Source organism: Spinacia oleracea, chromosome 5 (genome assembly GCF_020520425.1).
Source record: "Spinacia oleracea cultivar Varoflay chromosome 5, BTI_SOV_V1, whole genome shotgun sequence".
Lineage (NCBI taxonomy): Eukaryota > Viridiplantae > Streptophyta > Magnoliopsida > Caryophyllales > Amaranthaceae > Spinacia > Spinacia oleracea.
In genome coordinates this window covers 8,422,925-8,443,729 of record NC_079491.1, presented here as the reverse complement: position 1 = coordinate 8,443,729, position 20,805 = coordinate 8,422,925, and the positions used below count along the sequence as shown (strand labels likewise).

Below are 20,805 nucleotides of genomic sequence, written 5' to 3'. Positions count from 1 at the left end.
TATGGTGATCCATTTATACACATTTTAAGTGGTAATATGGCTTGTCTAATGCACCTGTAATATGTGATGATTAAGGTATTGAGCACTCTCAGATTCAAATCTCCCACCATCCTCGTCTAAAATCACTATAACGACATAAAAGTATCAAACTATATGCTATTAATTTTCACTAGTCACTATACTAATCATATAAAATACAACGTACATCAATAATTTTTTATTTCAACACTTGTATGACACATTAAATCATACAATAACTTTTTCTCTCTCAAACAATACATGGGAAGAGACTAGAGTGAGAGAAAATCAAGGTTTCAAATGAGCTACCATGTACGTATAAATTTTAAGTAGTACTCCGTACTGCATTCATTAAAAAAAGATTTTAAAAAGTAAGTTTAAATTAATTGCACAATTAATATGGAAGGATGCAACATCCTTATTACTAATTGATCTCTTATTTCAAATAATCCCTCCCTAAACATTCACAATTTTGAAACAAAAGCGGGAAAAGCAAAAAAATATTCCCAAAAAACCCTCTCGTGTCCTCTGCCAGACAGCCACGTGACCACAACATCATTCAAAACAAACATTAATAAACATCCATAATTCAAAAAAAGAAATTAATCCCTCCCATTGAAAATGACCAAAACACCCTCATCCAACCCTCCAACAGGCTAAAACCCAAACACACACAAGGGTACAAAAGACATTACAAACAAAATCCACAAGGTTGAAGCCGCGGCCGCCACAAAGTAATTCAAATTCCCGCTTATTTTGAAGTTTTCAAATTTAACCCTTCCAAAAAAATAAAAATAAAAATAAAAATTAACCCAAATCACTGTTCTTTAATAATGACCTTTTTCTCATTTCTTCCCCAAATCTGCTTCTCTCCTTCTCACCCCGCCAATCCCTAATTTCAACGGTCCTCTGATTCCATTTTCTCTCTCACCTCTTTATCTGGGTTGCTCTAATTTTCCTTCAATTTTTCTGGGTTGTTCTTTAATTTTTCTGGGTTTGCTCCGTTGTAGCGAGGGGAGGAGAGAGAAAATTTTGAACTCTATCCATGGCGGCGTCACCACCATCATCAGCTCCAGAAGGTTCTGAAGACATGCGCCGTAAATATAGTAGGAAGCAGAAATCATTGGGGCTTTTGTGTTCCAAGTACTTTTTCTTACCTCTCTTCTGAGTTTTCTTCAAATTTTTTTCTTCTGGTTTTTGTTTTTCCAATTAGTTTTTTTTTTTTAATTTTTTTTCTAATACTACTTCCATTTCAATCGAGCTTAACCTTTTGTGATTTTGGGATGGTCTAATTTGCAGGTTCTTGAACTTGTATGATAGAGATGGTGTTGAGTCTATTGGACTGGATGATGCTGCCAGTAAATTAGGTAAAGTAGATCTGATAAATTCGTATTTTCCCTTTTTATATTTCAATTTTCTCAAAATTTCAACGATTTATGATTTTTTTTTGGGGGTTTGGCAGGAGTTGAGAGACGCCGGATCTATGATATTGTCAATGTCTTAGAAAGTGTTGGGGTAAGATTGATTTTCTTAAATGATTTCGCGTATTTTCGTGGCCCAAATTAGAATATGTGAAATTGTCTCTTTCCTGTTTACATTATTCAATCTTTTCAGCGTTTTGATGACTTGTATTAGCTCTCGTTTGCCATAGTGACACTGAGAAACAGTCGGTGTAAGGGATTTTTTAAGGTATTATTATAGACGAAATTTGCTAAGATAATTGGCATCCACCTATAGAATTATATTTTTTGGTATAGATATTTGTCTTAATTAATGCCATTTTGTCTAATTATAAAAGAAATATATCATCTTTTTGTTTTTTTTCTTCCAGTAAGTAGTTAAAAATTAAGCGTCTTGAGTGTGTTTTTACCTCATTATCATTGATGGGTGTTAATTGGATTTAGGTCCTAGCAAGGAAGGCGAAAAATCAGTATACTTGGAAGGGTTTTAAAGGAATTCCCAAGGCTCTTGCCGCGCTAAAGGTAACAAAAACCTAACATTTAATTCTAGTGATCATCTTTGAAAACCCGAAAAGAGCGTGTAATATTTAATGCTTATCGATGTTTTGTTCTTGTATTCTATTATTAGGAAGAGGGTTTGAGGGAGAATTTTGGTTCGGCTAGTGGAAGTGGCAAAATGAAGGTGAGTTATATTAGAGTTTGATCTTATTTTTATGTGAGTTCGTAGGTGTTCATAACAAATAGCTAATAGTAATTAATGTTACTTGTTTTGTAGTTTCATGTTTTTGATGATGAAGAGGATGAAAATTCTAATCCTGATACTGGAAGCCAGCCAGAATTACCAAACAGCAACGTTAATTCGAAACCTGGTAACTTGTTTGCTTCTAGCTGTATTTTTTCACAGTTAATTGTTCTTGTGCTGTTCTTTATGTTTCATAGTAACTAGTAAGGTACATGGAAATAATCTCCATTTATACATATTGTGAACTAGGGATCCATGTTTCACATTAAAGCAGGGTAATTTATAACATATATGATATTTTGCAGACAATAGAAGGGAAAAGTCGTTGGGACTTCTGACACAGAACTTTGTCAAGCTGTTCATATGCTCAAATGTAAGGATCTGTAGAAGTCATATTCTTGTACTCGATAAATTTCATTCTTTCCCTTGAAACTTATTTGCGATGCTTCTGATTTTAGGTTGATCTTATCTCCTTGGAGGAAGCCGCAAAGATCCTACTTGGTGATGGTCACAACTCTATTGTAATGCGAAGTAGGGTTTTATAGTCTGCATTCTTTTTAGATTCATTGTAATTCTGCAGCTAACATCATCAGTAACTAACTCTTCGTTATAAGATAATGCAGCTAAAGTCAGACGGTTGTATGACATTGCCAACGTGTTGTCCTCCATGCAACTTATTGAAAAGGTACAAACACAAACACTACATTGGCAAATATACTCTACAAGGTGTTGTTCTTATTAGTTATTTGCATATTTTTTGTACTATTCTGGACTATATTTTGACTAGTAATGTATGAGTGTATGACTATAGTCGCTCTTATGAGGATATGGTTGTTAATTGGCAAAGACATTGTCTTTGTTTTGAGAAAGCCTCTTGTGAATTCTTTATGGCTGGAAATGAGACAAAATGCTAAAACATTGGCGTTTGGTTTTCTATATCATATTATTAGTAGTTTGAGTGAGGTTTTGGTGAAATTTTATTATTCGGTGGTTTAAAACATAAACATTCTGAAGAATTTTGTTGAAAGCCTCTTGTGAATTCTTTATGGCTAGAAATGAGACAAAATGATAAAACATTGGCATTTGAGTGAGGTTTTGGTGAAATTTTTATTATTTGGTGGTTTAAAACATAGAGATTCTGAAGTATTTTGTTGAATGCCAACAGACTCAGCAAACAGAGACCCGGAAGCCAGCCTTCAGGTGGTTGGGATTGAGTGAAAGAAAGGAGGTGGCTCTGTATAATTTACCTATGTCCATTGATACTAAGAAAAGGACATTCGGAACTGATGTTACTAACATAAGTTTCAAAAGGAACAAGGATGCTTTTCCAGCTGAAGAGGAAGGAAAACCACTCAAGCTGCATGTGAAAACGGAAAATGTTGAATTCCCTACTGAGCAGAATGCACGACCAAGAAGCTACCAGTATGGTCCATTTGCTCCTGTCACTGTGGCTAAAGCAGGTGATCAGAAAAACACAAAGCGGGTTCATGACTTGGAAAGTCTTGCCTCAGTTTACCGTCCTTTGTATCAGAATCAAGGTAGAATTTGAACTATTCTTATTCTTCTGTTAGGAATGTTGAGTTTTATTTTTCTGCTTCTAATTTAAGTGGATTCGTGATACATTTGCAGCTTTGAGAGATCTCTTCGATCATTATACAGAAGCATGGAGATCTTGGTACTCAGAAGTAGCTGGGAAGTCACTAGAACAGGTTTCCTGATACCCTTTTCTAATTCCAAAATGATGTTCATTACTTAGAGCTTGATTCGCGACAATGGGAGTTTGCTTGTTTTCAACACACAAGAGGTTCAGAACAAGACAGCAGATGGCTTTATTGGATGCATTTTCTCAATGCATTACACATGCATAACAATAGGGAGAGCTTAGTAGCTTACGGAGAAAGAAATGTACGAATGGGAAAAAAAACTCGACATTGTAGATGGATTTGTTGTCAAATTCCCAGGAGGTTGTTTGAGTATATTATTGATATGCATTGCCATGAGCCATCCAATGCCCATGTTTTGGCTAACTAGGTGTTGGCCTTTCAATGTCGTAAAGAATAGCTTTTTTTTATGAAATGTCCTATTTTTCGAAGCGAAATTGTGTAAAGCTAAATTATACTAATCGAAAAGAAATGTTACAAGAGAATTGCAGTGCACTCATGTTAGCTTCATGTCAAAACTGTTCCATTCAGTGTCACACATTTGCATGACTTGGAAACAAAACGCTGAAACAAACATGTCAGGTATTGTTTGGTTGACCATGGAAAGTAAAATTTTATATGAAGAAGGTTTTTCCATGTAATGACATTTCTCAAGTGGGAAATGTTGTTTGGTTGAACATGAAAAGTAAGTTGCTTCCCATCAAGTAAGCAACTTCCTCCATTTTGTGACTTCCTATGTTTTCGCTAAACAAACAACACTGTAATTTTCTACTTTCTAGGAAGTTACACTTCTCATGTGTTTTTATGTCAACCAAACAACACCTGAATGTCTTGGAGTTACTACAAAATAACTCTGAATTAAACTTGAATCTTTTCTTAGTCAAAACAATCAGACATAAAAGTTTTCTCAATTGCAATTACAACCTTGAATATAGTTGGATTGTGTTTGATCTTGTGGTATCAAGGGTGAGCTTTTGGGTGCCCTGTTTTAGCCATACCGTTGCAGATTAATCACGGAAGAACTCCTCAAAAATCGCGCTTTTAACAGAGGTTCAAGTAACGTTTGGAAGACTTACCTTGAAATTGCAGCCAAAAGGGTTGATAAAAGGAAACTGCATCTGTTAACAACCAGAAATTACCAATAGAAATTCTATTCTGTTGGTGGTTGCCATACAAATACAATAGGGCGATAGTCGATAGGTAAAGCTTTACAAAGGCAACAGATGAAACAAATGGTATATCTTATTTATTCAGAATTATTCTCTTTGGAAGAACATACTTGGTATAATTCATATACAACTATGCACTAAACAGAATAAAATTATAGAAAGTGACTATCAAATATCAGTAAAATTGGCAGAATGGAGAGACAATATTAATAAGTTGACAAAAAGAAGCAAGGTATTGGTATTTTGGCTACAATATGATCTCCTCCTGAACACTAACATTAAGAGTCTTGTTCGGAAGCACAATGCTCTTGATTACCACCACTTCATCTTCTACAGTTACAGATTCCCCTGCACGAAAAAAACCAGCAACCAATTAGGACGAGGAAGGACATATGAAAGAGATACACATTGTAGAAGAGCGAGTTTCAAGTACCAAGAATTGTTATTCCAAGTTTCGCATTGTACTCTCCTTCCCCCTGGTAAGAAGCATCAGAACTCTTAAAAGTTAAAACCACCACGAACAGAAGATATTAAACGCATATATAAAAGTATACTTACGGCCTGTTTGGTAGCCGGTAATAAATGGTGGGAATGAGAATAAATCCTAGTGTTACTTGGCAAGAAATCAACATCAATGGTAATGAATTTTGTCTCAAGCTGGGTGTTTTTCTTCATAGATTTGCATTCCCATCTAATACCACTCGCCAAATGGTAATGGATGGTAATGAAAATTTATAAAGAAAAAGAAATAATTTTGAGTGAATTAGCATTAACATGAGAATGAATATTGATTTTCCTTATAATTTTACATACAAATTCATTCCCATTGACACCATTTATGGCCGGCTACCAAACGGACTGTTAAAGTCTTCAAGTTAGGGGGAGTTGAGCAGCTCGGCTCATCACACTTGCACCCAGCTCAAATTTAAATATTTCAGTTTTAACTTTGATTTTGTTTTGAGTTCGAGAATCATAACAAAACAAATATGTACTCTTTTAGGTTACAACATTCTTATTTCCATGTTTTTGCTAACTTTTAAAGATCCTCCTAAGTAGTGCTTACAATCTTGACAATTAGCTGCAAGTCAAAATGTATAATATGTGAAAATACAATAGTTACAAGAAATTTAAGCTTGCTCACAAGCTTTTCGATTTGAGCTTTAGTCTGCTCAACTCAGCTGAGCTCAAGCAGCCGCAAGCGGGTAAGTGCATAATAATTAATGGAAAGTTATGTTAATACTTCGTACTTTGTATGAATTTAACACAAGATCTCCATAAGAGGAATTTCATGGACGGATTTTTGCATTTATCACAAGCTGCTATTCAAACATGAACTTTGGTAAATTTATCCATATAACATTTGAAGCAACATATTTCCTATACTCACCTGGACTCGGGACCATTTCCCAATTGATGACTTCCATCCAACAATCGAATGGATAACAACTGCATTTTCCTGGGAATATCAATATCACAGGTCAATAATTTCTACATAGAATTACATTTACGTTTCATATTTTCGACATGTTTATATATCACCTTGATTTCAACATCATCTAGAATAATACAGTTGATAAGCCTTGCACCAGCTCCAACACGAGCATTTGCGGAGATTGAAACATTTGGACCAATCTGTTGTCATCCAACAGAAACCATGTATAGAGTTCAAAATGCAAGCACTAAAGCAAGCTCTTGCATCAGACTACTAATTAAACAAAAATACCTTTGCTGTGGGATGCGTTTTAGCTGAGGGATGAATGTATACATCACCAATTATGGTTGCACTCTTTGTGCCATCACCACTCGATAAAAGATGTGGTGAGGTAACTCGAAATTGGTGAAGATAGAGACCAGAACATTTCAGCGACATTCTGCAAGAATTGATAACTGGTTATGTCATGAAGAAGAAATATACCAATCAATTTAACATTTATTTGGATCCATCTTACCCAGGTGTCTTGATTTGCTCCCAGAAGTCCATGGTCTCATATGTATACAATTGTTTCTTCCCAGCGAGTGGTGTTAAAATATCTTGGTCTAATCTCACAAAACCTGAGGGCAGACTCCTGTGGAAAAAATAGGAAAGCGTATTTAGTATAGCAATCTTGTCAAATGTCCAAGTATCCTTGTGAATGGAAATGGTATCCTATTTAAAAGAAATATACTTGGAGGTAATCCTAACAAATAAGAATTTAACTAATAGTACGGATTACGGAGTGCTAATATACCATGAGATAGACTGATAGTTGTGTTATTCACATCCTCAATCACTAGAATTAAGTAGAGATATATTGGAAAATCCAACCACAATATGGTGATTGACTGATTATACTACTACTTCAGGGGGGGGGGGGGGGGGACTTTTTGTTCTACATCATGAATATCATTTTCTTTTTAATAAAGTGAGTATAAATTAAATGCTCCACACGTGAGTACAGCATTAACCCATCTGTTTAATCAGCATACTTGCATTATAAGCGAAAAATAATTTGATCTCCATAACAAGAGCTAAGATTTCGAACGGAGATACCCAAAACCGTATTGATCTACCCCCCAAAGAGTGACATTTGAATGTAAGAAAATATGTATTTACAAATGCGAAAGTTTGGATTCTGATTGGGTTCGAAATTTACACTGGTCAATAAAATAGAAAACCAGCATAAAATAAGTTCAACAACACTATCAAGTTGTTTCATTTCATATGGACCGGATACTTTTAAACATTTGGCATACTCATCACTCGAGTCTACAAGTGAACCGAACCTATGCTTGCTGGAAAAGGTAAAAGCAGCAAATGGCACAAAGATCAGGCGCATATACTGAAGGAAGAAGTAGAGCTTCAACAAAAACTAAAGCAGATATCAGCGATTAAGTATACATAAATGGTTTAACTTCCTATAGAAAAATGAAGGACCTCGGACATGCTTAATATGGACATACAATACTACCAAAAATTTAAGTCCTTTCTTTAAGCTCCAAAGTTATGTACTTAGTTCCTGTTCCCATTCTAGGGATAGTAGGGGATACAAATATCAAGTAAGCACCAAGCAGGCAATCACATTGAGACTGTCAAAGGCCCATGCCCGAGTACTGCCATCAAATTAAGCAGCACATAAAAAATGAAGTAACTGCTACATGCCTACATGCAACTATGCATTTAAAACAAGATATTGACAAGGATAAGAATAATACTTTGTCGCAGACTGAAGTGCTTCAAAGCTGGATACTCGTCTCAAATTAGCTGCAGTGAAAAGATCAAAATCAGATGCTAATAGTTCCAATCAATAAGTAAGAGACTAGTGACAACTGAACAACATTTCATGACATCCCATGAAAAAAGGAACTAAACATGAACTAGTTCTCTGGGAAAAAACTATATACTGTATTTCCTACCCTAGATAACTCGAATGTAATGTGATTTGGGTTGGGGACAGAAGAGAATAGGCAATAAGATGAAATTTGAACCTCAGTCACTAATTCTCTAACATTTGCAAATTTCCTGACATTACTAGACGGTAGATATTTGTTTTGCAAATTTCTAGTTATGCTTATTGACAAAAAAGAATTCCAAGATACAGAAAAGTTTTGAGGCCACAATTGATAACCTCACATGGATAAAGGAAAGGTAATTGAGTGAGTTGTGTACTTGTGTCTATGTCCTCCCCAAGTAGGCCAGTACCAAAAACAAAAAGAAAAAGTATGCAAAGGCTAAAAAACATCTGGCTTCTCTCTTGTGAACCTTATGTGATGGAAGACGAGGAAGAGGAAATTGAAGACAAGGAGGTTTCAACTTTAGAGGTAGGGGAGCTCACGGTGCAACACTATACGTCAATAATAACCTCCAGCCTAAATGACGGTAGGGAAGAAAACCAAATTGGTCTTACCTAGAATATGCAGTAAAATTTCCTTCCATTAATACAACAATCAGATTAGGAAAACACAGGTCCACTGTAATGTCGTATAGCTGTTATTCTGTTACAGCATTATAAACTGAATGGTCTGATTTATTCCTATTAAGCCATTTAACATATAAACTGAATGGTCTGATTTATTTCTATTAAGCCATTTAACATATAGAAGGAGAAGTCCTGGTTGACATCCTCACCCTTGCGTCCATAACTCCATAAAAATACTTTCAAACTCTTTGCAAATCCCAAGGCTTTAATTAGAATACACATCATGACAAAAGTGTCAGGTTCAAGCAACTGGAAAGAAGAAAAAGGACTTTGCTAACTCTACACGACATTCGTAAAGTAACATGATCACACATTCATTGGCCTATGATATATGAAGACCATTCACTTTCAGATACCCAAGCAATCAAATGCAAATGCAAATGCATTTGAATTTTACATTTTTACACGACACAATCAACTGTCTCAACTCTAGACCTGGAGACTATCAAATCAACAACAGATGATCTCACATCACATTGCAGAAAAACTGATGATAGAATATTTAAGAAGTGAAGTCATCATAATGTAAAAGCCCTAGGACAAGACTGAGAGTATACAAATATAAAAATACAGGGTAATTCACCTGAATCTTTCCGGTTTCTTGAAACACTTTGGATGGCTGCAAATATTTCCGGTGTAAAAACATAGACCCCGCAATTTATTCTATCACTAACCTGCATGATACACCTATGTTAAAATGAATCAAACTAAGTAAAGGAGATAATAAGCTGTGACTTCTTAATGACGTTAAGCTGGACCTAATTAGTAGTTACATTTAGAACACACGAAATAAGTCAAGCTCAAGATATGGCACATACAAAAGTTTCTGGCCTCTCGGTGTAATGCAAAACCTCATTGGTAACAGGATCAGCAACCAATTCACCAAACTGGCTGGCAGACTCTGCAGAAACCTGTTATTTCATACCAAACGTAACCTCAACATACCGAATCCCTTATAAGTATGTAGCAGTATACAAGCTAAAAACCCGAACACGAAGATGCTCCATCAATAAGGTCCACAAAGAGAGTTGACTAACCTTGCTCACTAATAAAGTTCCCATTCCTCCATTCTTTCTGTGAGCTTCTGAATATCAGAAAAGAAAAATGGACTTACAAATTTTGAACACCCGCTGTGACGAATTATGACAAGATAGAGTGTCAGAAAATAAGTAATTACCGAGCATTTCTGGCAAAGGAAAACTACAGCAAACATCACAATTCAGCAAGAATATTTGCGACTGCAAGACAAGCAATCACATTGTAAGCTTCAGTAGATCAATACACGAAAATCGAATTACACATACAAATTATCAACACCCAACAAATAAAAGAACAAAAAAACAAAAGCATTCAATAAGCAGAAATTATAAATAGTAAAAGGGAGAGGTTAAAAACCGGACTGTCTTCCATGATTATATCCCTGAAATTGTACAGGCATCCAGCAGAACCATGAGGCTTGTCTTCCTTTAAATATCTAAACCACAATGAGAATACATTTCAAAAGGTTACAACAATGATTATGTTAAAGGCTTCGAATTCGACAAGACTTACTTATCTTAAAGAAGCAATCACCTGACAGGAACCTTCAGCTCATTAGAAATTGAAGATACATATAATGCAAATTCCCGCTCCTCATAGAAACCAACCAAGTAGATTTGTGCTAGGTTTGGAATCTACGATTAAACAGAAATTTTATTAAAATTTGGGTACTGAATCCTCCAACAAAATTACACCATAGTAAATCACCAAAACGGTGTTAAATTGGTGAAAGAAAATACCCTTTTACAAGCTGAAATTGGATGATGAACCATAGGTTGTCCAGCTAAAGGAAAAAGAGGTTTTGGTATATTCAGAGACAGTGGCCTGAATCGAGTGCCTGCAGAACAAAACTACAAATTGATCAAATTATGCCACAACACTCAACCAAAATCTACAAATTGGTAATTGGTTGATTCAATTAATTAATTATACACAAAATCAAATCAAAATGTGCCACAAAATTCAATCAAAATCTACAAAATGTGTCATGGATTCATTCAATCACACACTAAATTAAATCATGAGATTCATTCAATCATTCATACATACACAAATGAATCAAACCAAGAAGTTCAAATGGGGAATTGCGTATTTGCATACCTTTAGTGGGTCCACCCACCATGATCACAGCTACAACTTTCTCATCTGAGCTTCCTCCCATTGTTAAATTCAAACAATTCCCACAAAAATTCGCAAAAAAGGGAGTTCAATCAGCATGAAAAGAAGAGATCTTTGAAGTAATGAAGATCTGAAGCGGTGAGAATGAGTTGGAGTACGATGTTAGAGTGAGTGAAGAGTGAGGATAATGGAGATCTATAGATATGGGGTGGTTGATTAATTTACACATAAAGATTAAAGAGAGAAAGATTGATGAGCTGGAGGAAGGCAGGTGGGTAATTTCGTTGTGTTATTTAGCTCCACCGTCCTTCGTTAATCCAAACGATTTCCTCCTTTTACCAGTGTCTGATTCAACTGAATATACTCATCCGCGGATTATTCCATGCACCTACAAGCATATGCTCGTAACAGAATCATGCTCTCGCAAATATTAGGATGCGCAATGCAATACTTATACACCGCATGTCCGTAATATACATATACACGTGATGAGTGAGTCGTGACTGGTGATTCTGGTGAAGCGATGGCTCGGGCCCGTCCGTCACGGGCACAAAGTCGTGGGCAGTAAGCCGAGTTTGGGGCGTATTTTTTAGGAAAAAGCACAATATGACCCAATTCTACACGACGGCCCGACCCAGTCCGACACAAGGGCCTGGACAACATTTTTGAATTTCTCGACTCGCCCCAGTCCGTTGCAAATGAGTTTGACATGTGTCGACAGGTCGAAGCCCAACCCGACACGCAACCATCTTTATCAACGTGTGCATTACAATTTTCGAATACATTATACATGTGGTTAATTCATAGAGTTCTTTTAACGATCTTGATAATATCTCATTGTTTCTCCAAAGTACTTCTTAGAGACTAAAAAAAGCTAGTTAATATGAAATTCCTTTTGTACCCATCATTCCTGCCCGCCTTTCCTGTGTAGTACCTGGTATTCTAGTAAGAGTGAAAATGATGCAACATCATTCTCTGATTCTCGCCATTGTTGCAAGTGTGTGAGGTAAATAATGAATAGATTGAGTCTACACTGCTTAATCAAAGCGAACAACTCGATAAAAATGGCAAGTCCATTAATGGAAAGAACAAGTCTACACTTCTTAAAAGATAACAGACATGAATATCTATCAGGTACAGTAGAGCATACACATACGGAGTAATAAACTTGCACATTCTTCAATTTCGGCCCCTTTATTCAAACTATCAGTAAGTTGTCTATTTTCTTCGTTACACAGTTCTCTATGCCTCTATGAGTTGTAGGTTGAAAAGTCCCAGTATCAATGTATCACCTCCATTCCTTCAACAACTCCCTGTGAAAATTCACTCACAGCTTCGAAGGATGTTTGTACCATCCCCATGGTTCGTCAGAAATATATTCAGTCACTTGTTTGATATTCAAGTAATTCTCCAGACCCCTACAGAAAAAGAAAAAAAAAAAGTCCAGAAAAATCAATTCACATTCTTGCTGCTTTCCATTCAATTACAGTTTTAGGTCAACACAATACAAACTAGATCTAATTTCAGATAGCAAAAATATGAAGTAACTAAGGTGATTCGAAGAAAATGAAAGTTATCAACACATTTTTATTATAGTAGTTTCGTAGTAGATAAATGTATCAGGAAATTAGTATTCAATATTCTGAAATAGGATGCTGCAAGGAGAGAAAATTGATCTTATTGGACAATGTAAGAAATCTAACACACTTTCTTTAAACTCTCTCTCCTCTTTTCTGACCTCTTTCCTCTTCTCCTATGATCATCTCGTCAATCCCGCTTACCATAACTGGTATGATCATTCCCTTTGTTATGATTATTCCAAAAAATTTCCCTTTCTTATTACCATCCCTTCCCGTTGTAAATGACTAATTCTGGTCATAATTTTTATACACTGCTACTATAGTCTACTCCCTCCATCCCAAAATTATAGTCTTGTTTTATATTCCGAGTGTCCCAAATTGATAGTCTTGTTTCCTAATTTAGACATTACTTTTCCCACTTTCCGATGCACTATATTCCACTTTTTACACTTTCCAATACATTATATTTCACTTTTCTTAAAACCCGTATTTTTAGTCAAACAGAACTATAATTTTGGGACGGAGGGAGTATAAAGAAAGAGTAACTAGAAATGTATAAAGTTTTTTAATGCCTTTTGGACCATAATTGCTACTTTTTAAAGTTATGGTAAGGGATCATCAAAATGGAGATAGCATGAAGGAGCAATTCACATTCCTGTAAAAAAAAAAAAAAAACTGACGCAAGCAGATTGTTTCGGGTAATATTGTCGGTGCTAATATAATCTTTTTATCCCCTAAATATGAATATTTAGGGCATGCTTGGATTGAAGGTAATGCATCAAAGGGATAATAAAAGTCAAATTAAGAAAATATAAGGTAATTGAAGGTGATGATGAGGGGATGAGGTGGTGGCAAAGAGAATAAGCTAGTGTTGGCAAGAAGAAAATAAAAGGAAAGGGGGAACAAATACCCTCATTATGGGGGGAATAGTTATCCACCATCCCACTAGGGTGATTATTACCCTCATTTGGGGGGTAATAACTTCCCCCTTCCTCCCTTCTCCTCACAACACCACCACTACCACAACTTCTCATCGCAATACCACCACACCACCCTCCTTGCAACCACCTCAATTCACCTTCATTGTCTTTTTATTAAGGTGGTTTGAATTTTATTACCCCCATAATCCATTACACCCAATCCAAGCATGCCCTTAAATACAATCATGCAAGCACATCAGAGTTTAAAGATTGTGGATCAGGATTTCAGGGAAGTGATGGTAGATCAACAAAAAGATTATAATCTCACCATTCCCCTAGTTCACGTCCAAAGCCACTGCGCTTGGTGCCACCCCATGGAGCTTGGCAAAAGCATGGTTGTGAACAATTAACCCAAACCATACCAACTTCCAGCGCCTGCATAAAAGCACAAATTAGCCGCAAAGAAACTTTGGTTTGACAGACTGTTCGACATTCAAACAAGCTCTAATAAAAAATAATAATAATAATAATTCTTACCTCTGTCACTTTCTCACACCTTTCGAGATTTTTGGATAGCACAGCAGCACCTAACCCATATCTGTAAAACATAGAACGTCAGAATAAGATGCGAGAAGATCATGTATAAACTAGGAGAACAGGTGTACAGGTAAAAAAAAATTAATTTTTTTTATGAGCAGCTCCACTATTCAAAGCCTTACTGGGTGTCATTTGCCAATTCAATGGCCTCGTCATCAGAACTAAATGTTTTGACACATAAAACAGGGCCAAAAACTTCTTCCTTCCATATTTGCATGGACGTGGAGACATCACTTATAATTGTTGGTTCAACAAAATACCCTTTCTTCAAGTGCTGCAAAGCTCGATGAAAATACTAATTAGGTTACAGACACCACATTAGCGGATTGTAACAAATATATGCACTGGTTTTACCTCAGGGCGGGAACCTCCACACAAAATAGTTGCACCCTCACTCTTTGCTGCTGAAATGAACTTCAAAACTTTCTCGTACTGAAGCAGTATGAAGCACATGAAGTAAACATTATACGGCTAAGCAGCCCAGCTAAGAATCCCCAAAACTAATAGGAAAAACAGATAATTATCAAACCTGTCCCTTGCTGACAACAGGACCAAGCCGGCAGCCTTCCTCGAATGGGTCAGAAATCTTAATGTTTTTGCACCATTTTACAAGTCTATCCAAAAATTCAGTTGCAATGCTTTCCTGAAATAATACGCCAGCACACATCTTTAACAACAGAAGAAAACCTTACCTACATGAAAAAATATCCAGTCATTGAAAATGAAGCTAAATTATGCAGCAAGTGGATGCTCACATGCACAAGCAGTCTAGACGTTGCACTGCAGATTTGACCATTGGTCCAAAAACAGCCAAAAGCAGCCCATTCAGCAGCTGTCAAATTTAAAATAGATTTTAACGTGTTACGAGATGCATTTTATCAAAGATCTACTAGATATTAAAGCACCGATGCTGCCTGTTTAAAAGGAACTAACCTTGATCCAAATCAACATCTTCAAACACGATAATAGGACTTTTCCCTCCGAGTTCTAGTGTAACAGGCTGCAGTTCATGTTAGAAATGATGTTGTCAAAGGAACTAGAATTAAGTTCACATAAAATGAAATTATGGACTAAAATGCTATGACAGACCTTGACCATTTGGGCAGCAGAAGACATAACTTTGCTACCAGTAGCGGTACTCCCAGTGAATGCAACCTATTCAGCAGAAATGTGATTCACATGAACACAAAACCAAGGGCTCGGAATGTACATGTCCAATGTCTGAGAAGCTACAAAAGTGCACTCAGAATGTACAAGTACAACTTAAAGTGGGCAAGGATGAACCTTGTCAACATCAGGGTGGCATGCTAACGGGCCACCAGCATCTGGGCCAAATCCAGTCAAAATATTTAACACACCCGGAGGCAATCCCACTTCTCTGCACACATCAGCCAATTCTAGACAAGTCCTGATATAAGAAATCAGGTGACAGCGTTTTAGTTTGACAGAAGCACCACCATCGCCTAGAAAGAGATTGTGGCTTTATAAGAGTTTTAAAAAGTCTTGACAAAAAAACATACACAGATGCCATTTCTGATGGTTTAAGTATAGCAGCACAACCCGCGGCAAGAGCAGGAGCAACTTTCCATGTAGCCATTAGAAGAGGGTAGTTCCTTCAACAAAGAAGAAAAATTAGCAACGTTGGCATCACATTTTTGTAAAGAGATCTCAATCCTCATACCTAGCTCAGGGCATCACATCAAAGAAATTCTTTCTTATTAAATTATGAAGTTATTCATTCCTAGCATGTTAAATTATGAAGTTATTCATTCCTCTCTAAATTTTAACTTCTTATTAATCAATACTTCCTATCTTTTTCTTTTGACTTGCAACATACCTTCACGGAATTCACTTTTAGGAATGGAGTAGAGAAGGTAACATGACACCTTTCAGGTGTTAAAGTTATTTTTATTAACATTTACATTCTCTAATGTCTTCCACAAACTACGTGCTGTTGAGGTGTGTTACAACTTGCTAGTAAAAAAAAACAAAAACAAAAAAAACAGAGGAATTATAAGATTTGCATGCATGGGATGCAAAAAAAAGAAGCATGCAATCATCTCCTAGCTTATTCCTTTCTCTTATTTGTCCATCAAGGTGATTTTGTTCACCAAAAGGGTACTTCAGTACACAAAAAGACAATGACTTAGATTGATCTTGTGGTATCATGTTGTACTTCCCCCATTAATTTGACTGATTGCCTTATCAAATCAACAAAAAATGCTACTATCAAACCCCCCCCCCCCCCCCCTTATAAATCACAAATGGAATATCTTACGAATTGCTTCATAACTCCAAATGGAATGCTAAACAAAAGGCTCCAAATGGAATGCTACTATCACCCTTCTATTTTGATGGATGGGGACTAAGGTCAAAACTTACCATGGAGAAATTAATCCAACAACACCAATGGGCTGCCTGAGAACATGACACTTGAATGTCTCCATAGGAAGGGCAATTGGAGCCTTTTGTTTAGCATCAAGAGCTTCTGCTTGATCGGCATAGTATTCAAAACACCCAGCAACATCATCCTGGTCATGAGAACAAAAGCCTTGGTTAGTACTCAAGAAAGATACAGAGTCAAAAAATATGAAGCCAAATAAAAAATCACGAGCTTACCATGTCCCATGCTGCTTCATCCAAAGGTTTTCCACAATCCATGGCTTCAAGCTTTGCAAGTTCATCTTTTCTTTCTGTTATCTGCATGCGGGGATAGAGTTAGGCTTGTGTAGAGTAAAGGCCTAAAAAGTTTCACACCTACATCATGCAGATTCTTATTTCCCCAAAGTATCTTTATGCGATAACCAGGATCTCGAAAGGGAATTCCCAGTCAAAGGAAAGTGACTGAGCACTTTATAACTACAGGATAAGAGGAAGGTGGGAACTCTACTAGTGAGCTCCAAATTGATTCTCAACCAAAGCACTCGTGTGACGACCCATGAAGGTTTACATATAGGTATATAACTGAGGCCCTGAACAGTTCACCTGACTTTTTAAACCGGAAATTACTGATTAAAACTATTATTTTTTTACAGATCACTAGTGTTATAAATCATATGACGTTACTGATTTACAACTGATTTTTACTTATAAGAACTTATTTTACTAATTATAACTTACTTTTAGTGAATATCAATTTTTTAAGGTGAACACTTCAAATTGAAACATGAATTGAAGGAATGCTGAAAAATCTCCTTTTTGACCCTCATACCTATTGATATCTAACTCTTGACCCTAAGATGATGAAACATAGGTCTACACTGACCAAATTGCCAATACCCCGTATCCACTTTTAAAGAAGACACGTTAAACTGACAATAACATGTTAGCAACAGGATAACAACGGGAGACGTAGACATCAAGAGTTATACTAAAAAATAAACGGAGTGCATTTTTCTTTACGAAAACAAATGTTTCAAAAACTAATACATTTACAAAACCTTTACTCACAATTTCAAGCAGAATTTCGAACTTAAGGCGAAACTTTTAAAGAACAGGTCATACATTGCACGTGGTTTTCCACATCCATCTTAAAATTAATAAAAGGACTACACCTGGAAAATTCACCACAACAATAATTTAACCAAATTTTTTCATATGAATTATGATAAGCATATTTTTCTCATTTGTTGATTGACTAAGGTTAAACTTTACCATACAGACACAACTTTTAGTTTATCACCAAAACTGCGCAAATTCTTTGACTAGCTAGCCTTCAAGCTCAGTCAAACTACTAGCCGGTCATAAATGATGTCAATGGGAATGAACTTGTATGTAAATTTGTAAGGAAAATCAATATCCATTCCCATGGTGATGCTAATTCACTCAAAATTATCTCCTTTTCTTTATAAATTTCCATTACTATCCATTACCATTTGGGGAGTGGTATTAGGTGGGAATGCAAATTTATGAAGAAACACCAAGCTTGAGACAAAATTTCATTACCATGGACATCATAATGTTAATTTCTTGCCAAATAACACTAGCACTTATTCTCATTCCCACCGTTTATTACCGGCTACCAAACGGGCTGTAAAGGTACTGACAAGCGATTAACACAAAACTCAATTTAAGTGAAACTAACCAAGTAACCATCCATTCATACCTTCAATAGGATTTTAAGCTATTACTAACAAAGTTTGAAAAGTTACTTGAAAGTGAATCTCTCAACTCAACTGAAAAGATAATATAGTTCTCTTCTGCAGAATTCCCGCCTCAGAAAGAGACTTTAGAGGAAAGAGAAAATCTGAGTGGTTAGAGTTCAACCAATTAGTTACTATTGGCATATTTTGACAACGGAAACTATGGATGTGGTTTTCAAGTAATTTCAGGTAGCTTGTAGCTCAACAAGGCAGTGAAAAGTTTTAGCTAAGTTTAAGCTAGCTTAAATGTTTTTATTTCTATTTTCCCCTTGTTCAAAACTACTTAATACAAGTACAAAATTAGATGAAAATATTCACAGATGTCATTATTACTCTATTAGCTTGTACAATCAGTTTGCTTATTACTTAATATTGGACTGTCACTACTATAGTACTATTCTGTAAGCAAAATTTTCATATTTTCACCAAGTTTTTCAACTACGAACACAGCTTATACTAGTATGTGTTGTACAAGCATCTATTTTCCCCTTGTTCACCATTTCAATCAAATAGAATCACCAAACAAAACTGTCATGATCCACTTAGCCAACCTCCAATTTCCAAACAATTAGGTACTCTAACAAGTAACAACACAAAGGTATCAAGATGGGACTATATCACCAAATCGACCCAAATAAGCCACTGAAACAAATACCTTTGCAGCGATAGCACGTAAGTACTTCGCACGATGAGCTCCAGATGCAGCTGCCCAATCTTTCCCTTTATTCCTCTTAAGAGCCCTTCTAGCTGCAGCCACTGCAAGCTCCACATCCTCAGCAGTGGCGGCCGGAATATCACCTATAAAGTCCCATTTTGATGGATACCCAGTGCATTAAATTCAATTTCCAATCAACAAATCCCCCAAAATCTAGTTCCAATCCCAAATAAATCATACTATCACCATTCAAATCAAAACCCCATATCAAAAATCCACCAGCACTACATCATGAAAGTATTACAGAGAAAATCCCAATCAAACATATACACAATTCAAAAAATGCAATCAACAAAATCAAAACAACAAAATTTCAGTTCCAATTCCCAAGAAAGCACACGTATCATAAAAATAAAAATAAAAACAAATCCCATCAACTCAGAAACTAAAAAGGCAAATCTTTAGCATCTAATCTAAGAACTACACAGTTGATTAATGTTTACTAAGACTTTAATCAGAAAAAAATGAAGAAATTAGGTTCAAAGTTTGAAATTTAGAAAGATTTAAGAATAGGAGAAGCGATTAGTAAACAAACCGATGATCTCTTCAGTGGAAGGATTGATGATGGGAATGCGATTCTTCTTGATGGGTTCTTTCCATTCCCCGTCAATGAACAACTGACGATAGGGAATGGGAATCGCCATTAGGAATCAGCTGAAAGTTGCTGGAATTTGTGAGGGGATATGGAGGAGAAAGAAGTGAGAGTGTGTTGAAGTCTTGAAGATTGAAAAATGATCGTCTCTATAATTGGTTTTGACTCCCTTACCAATAGCCGTACCCCTTTTCATGGTGCTTACAAACGCACATGTCTAATTTGATTTGGGACTTTTTGGTAGTTGTGCATGTGCCCCATTGTTTAACATATCTCGACTAACGGTTAAAGTCTTAAAAGTGGTCGATTTGTTGCACAATACCGTAATCTTCACTCCGTTTTGAAATAATTGACACACTTTGACTTTTGGCACTATTTATACTCCCTTCGTATTTTTTTAAGAGATACACTTGGCCGGGCACGGGTATTAAGAAGTATAATTGAATGAAATAAAATAATAAAGCAATTGGGGTTGGATAAATATTTTAATAATTAAACATGTGGGGACCATTCATTTTGGTGGGTGGAGGGTGGGGTGGGTTTATGAAATTATTTGTTTAATAGGATGGTGGGTGATAGAGTATATTAGATGTATTATTTAATTAGGTGGTGGGGTTGATAAGTTACCAAAAATGGCAAGTGTATCTCTTTAAAAAAACGGCCGGAAAAGACAAGTATATCTCTTAAAAAAATACGAAGGGAGTAAATTTTAATTTGACTATCAGTTTTTATATAGGTAAGGAAAAATATAGTCATGTGAAGGTCTTGTTTGATTTGTTTCATGTACTTTCGAAATATCATCTTTTTATAATTTTTACGAATACAGAATTAGAGATATTAATGTCCAAGCATTTACATGGGCAAACGTGAAAAAATCCATTATTTAAAAACGGAGGTAGTATGGAATACTCCACAAGTATCAGAATCTATTATTACTGTATAACATATTCGAAAGACAATCCAAGAATGTCTAACACAACCCTAATAACCACAATACCAATATTTTTTAATTTTCAAACTAACAACACGGTCACACCAATATTATTATTAAGTTAGAAATATGCTAATTATACCAATTGTCTGTTGGGGCTGAACT

At 35.9% G+C, this 20,805-nt stretch overlaps 3 protein-coding genes across 5 annotated transcripts; 1 reads left to right on the top strand and 2 right to left on the bottom strand.

Annotated features, from left to right (window-relative positions):
- Positions 1–859: 859 nt before the first annotated feature.
- Positions 860–4,373, top strand: LOC110776902 (E2F transcription factor-like E2FE). Of its 3 annotated transcripts, none has more exons than XM_021981476.2 (11): positions 860–1,161; positions 1,318–1,385; positions 1,481–1,533; positions 1,923–2,000; positions 2,107–2,160; positions 2,254–2,347; positions 2,526–2,593; positions 2,679–2,751; positions 2,844–2,905; positions 3,386–3,758; positions 3,850–4,373. In XM_021981476.2, the coding sequence occupies exons 1-11, from the start codon at positions 1,064–1,066 to the stop codon at positions 3,936–3,938; spliced, it is 1,110 nt and encodes a 369-aa protein (XP_021837168.1). In that variant the 5' UTR covers positions 860–1,063; the 3' UTR covers positions 3,939–4,373. The 3 variants fall into 3 exon arrangements, with proteins under 3 accessions (XP_021837168.1, XP_021837169.1, XP_056684854.1); XM_021981477.2 differs by having other exon boundaries at positions 862–1,161; positions 2,679–2,721; XM_056828876.1 differs by having other exon boundaries at positions 862–1,161; positions 2,835–2,905.
- Positions 4,374–5,105: 732 nt separating this feature from the next.
- LOC110776900 (uncharacterized) lies at positions 5,106–11,607 on the bottom strand. The gene is made up of 15 exons (XM_021981473.2): positions 11,146–11,607; positions 10,785–10,882; positions 10,579–10,679; positions 10,402–10,480; positions 10,184–10,244; positions 10,044–10,090; positions 9,825–9,917; positions 9,590–9,680; positions 8,243–8,291; positions 7,000–7,116; positions 6,774–6,921; positions 6,590–6,682; positions 6,438–6,506; positions 5,484–5,526; positions 5,106–5,398 (listed from the first exon to the last, which is right to left on the bottom strand). The coding sequence occupies exons 1-15, from the start codon at positions 11,204–11,206 to the stop codon at positions 5,298–5,300; spliced, it is 1,251 nt and encodes a 416-aa protein (XP_021837165.1). The 5' UTR covers positions 11,207–11,607; the 3' UTR covers positions 5,106–5,297.
- Positions 11,608–12,218: 611 nt separating this feature from the next.
- LOC110776899 (betaine aldehyde dehydrogenase, chloroplastic) lies at positions 12,219–19,966 on the bottom strand. Its single transcript, XM_021981472.2, has 15 exons — positions 19,653–19,966; positions 19,058–19,200; positions 16,880–16,960; positions 16,643–16,791; positions 15,781–15,873; positions 15,545–15,668; positions 15,350–15,415; positions 15,194–15,260; positions 15,016–15,092; positions 14,790–14,903; positions 14,615–14,692; positions 14,383–14,534; positions 14,201–14,261; positions 13,992–14,098; positions 12,219–12,581 (listed from the first exon to the last, which is right to left on the bottom strand). Exons 1-15 carry the CDS (start codon positions 19,759–19,761, stop codon positions 12,491–12,493), a joined length of 1,512 nt encoding a protein of 503 aa, XP_021837164.1. The 5' UTR covers positions 19,762–19,966; the 3' UTR covers positions 12,219–12,490.
- Positions 19,967–20,805: the final 839 nt, after the last annotated feature.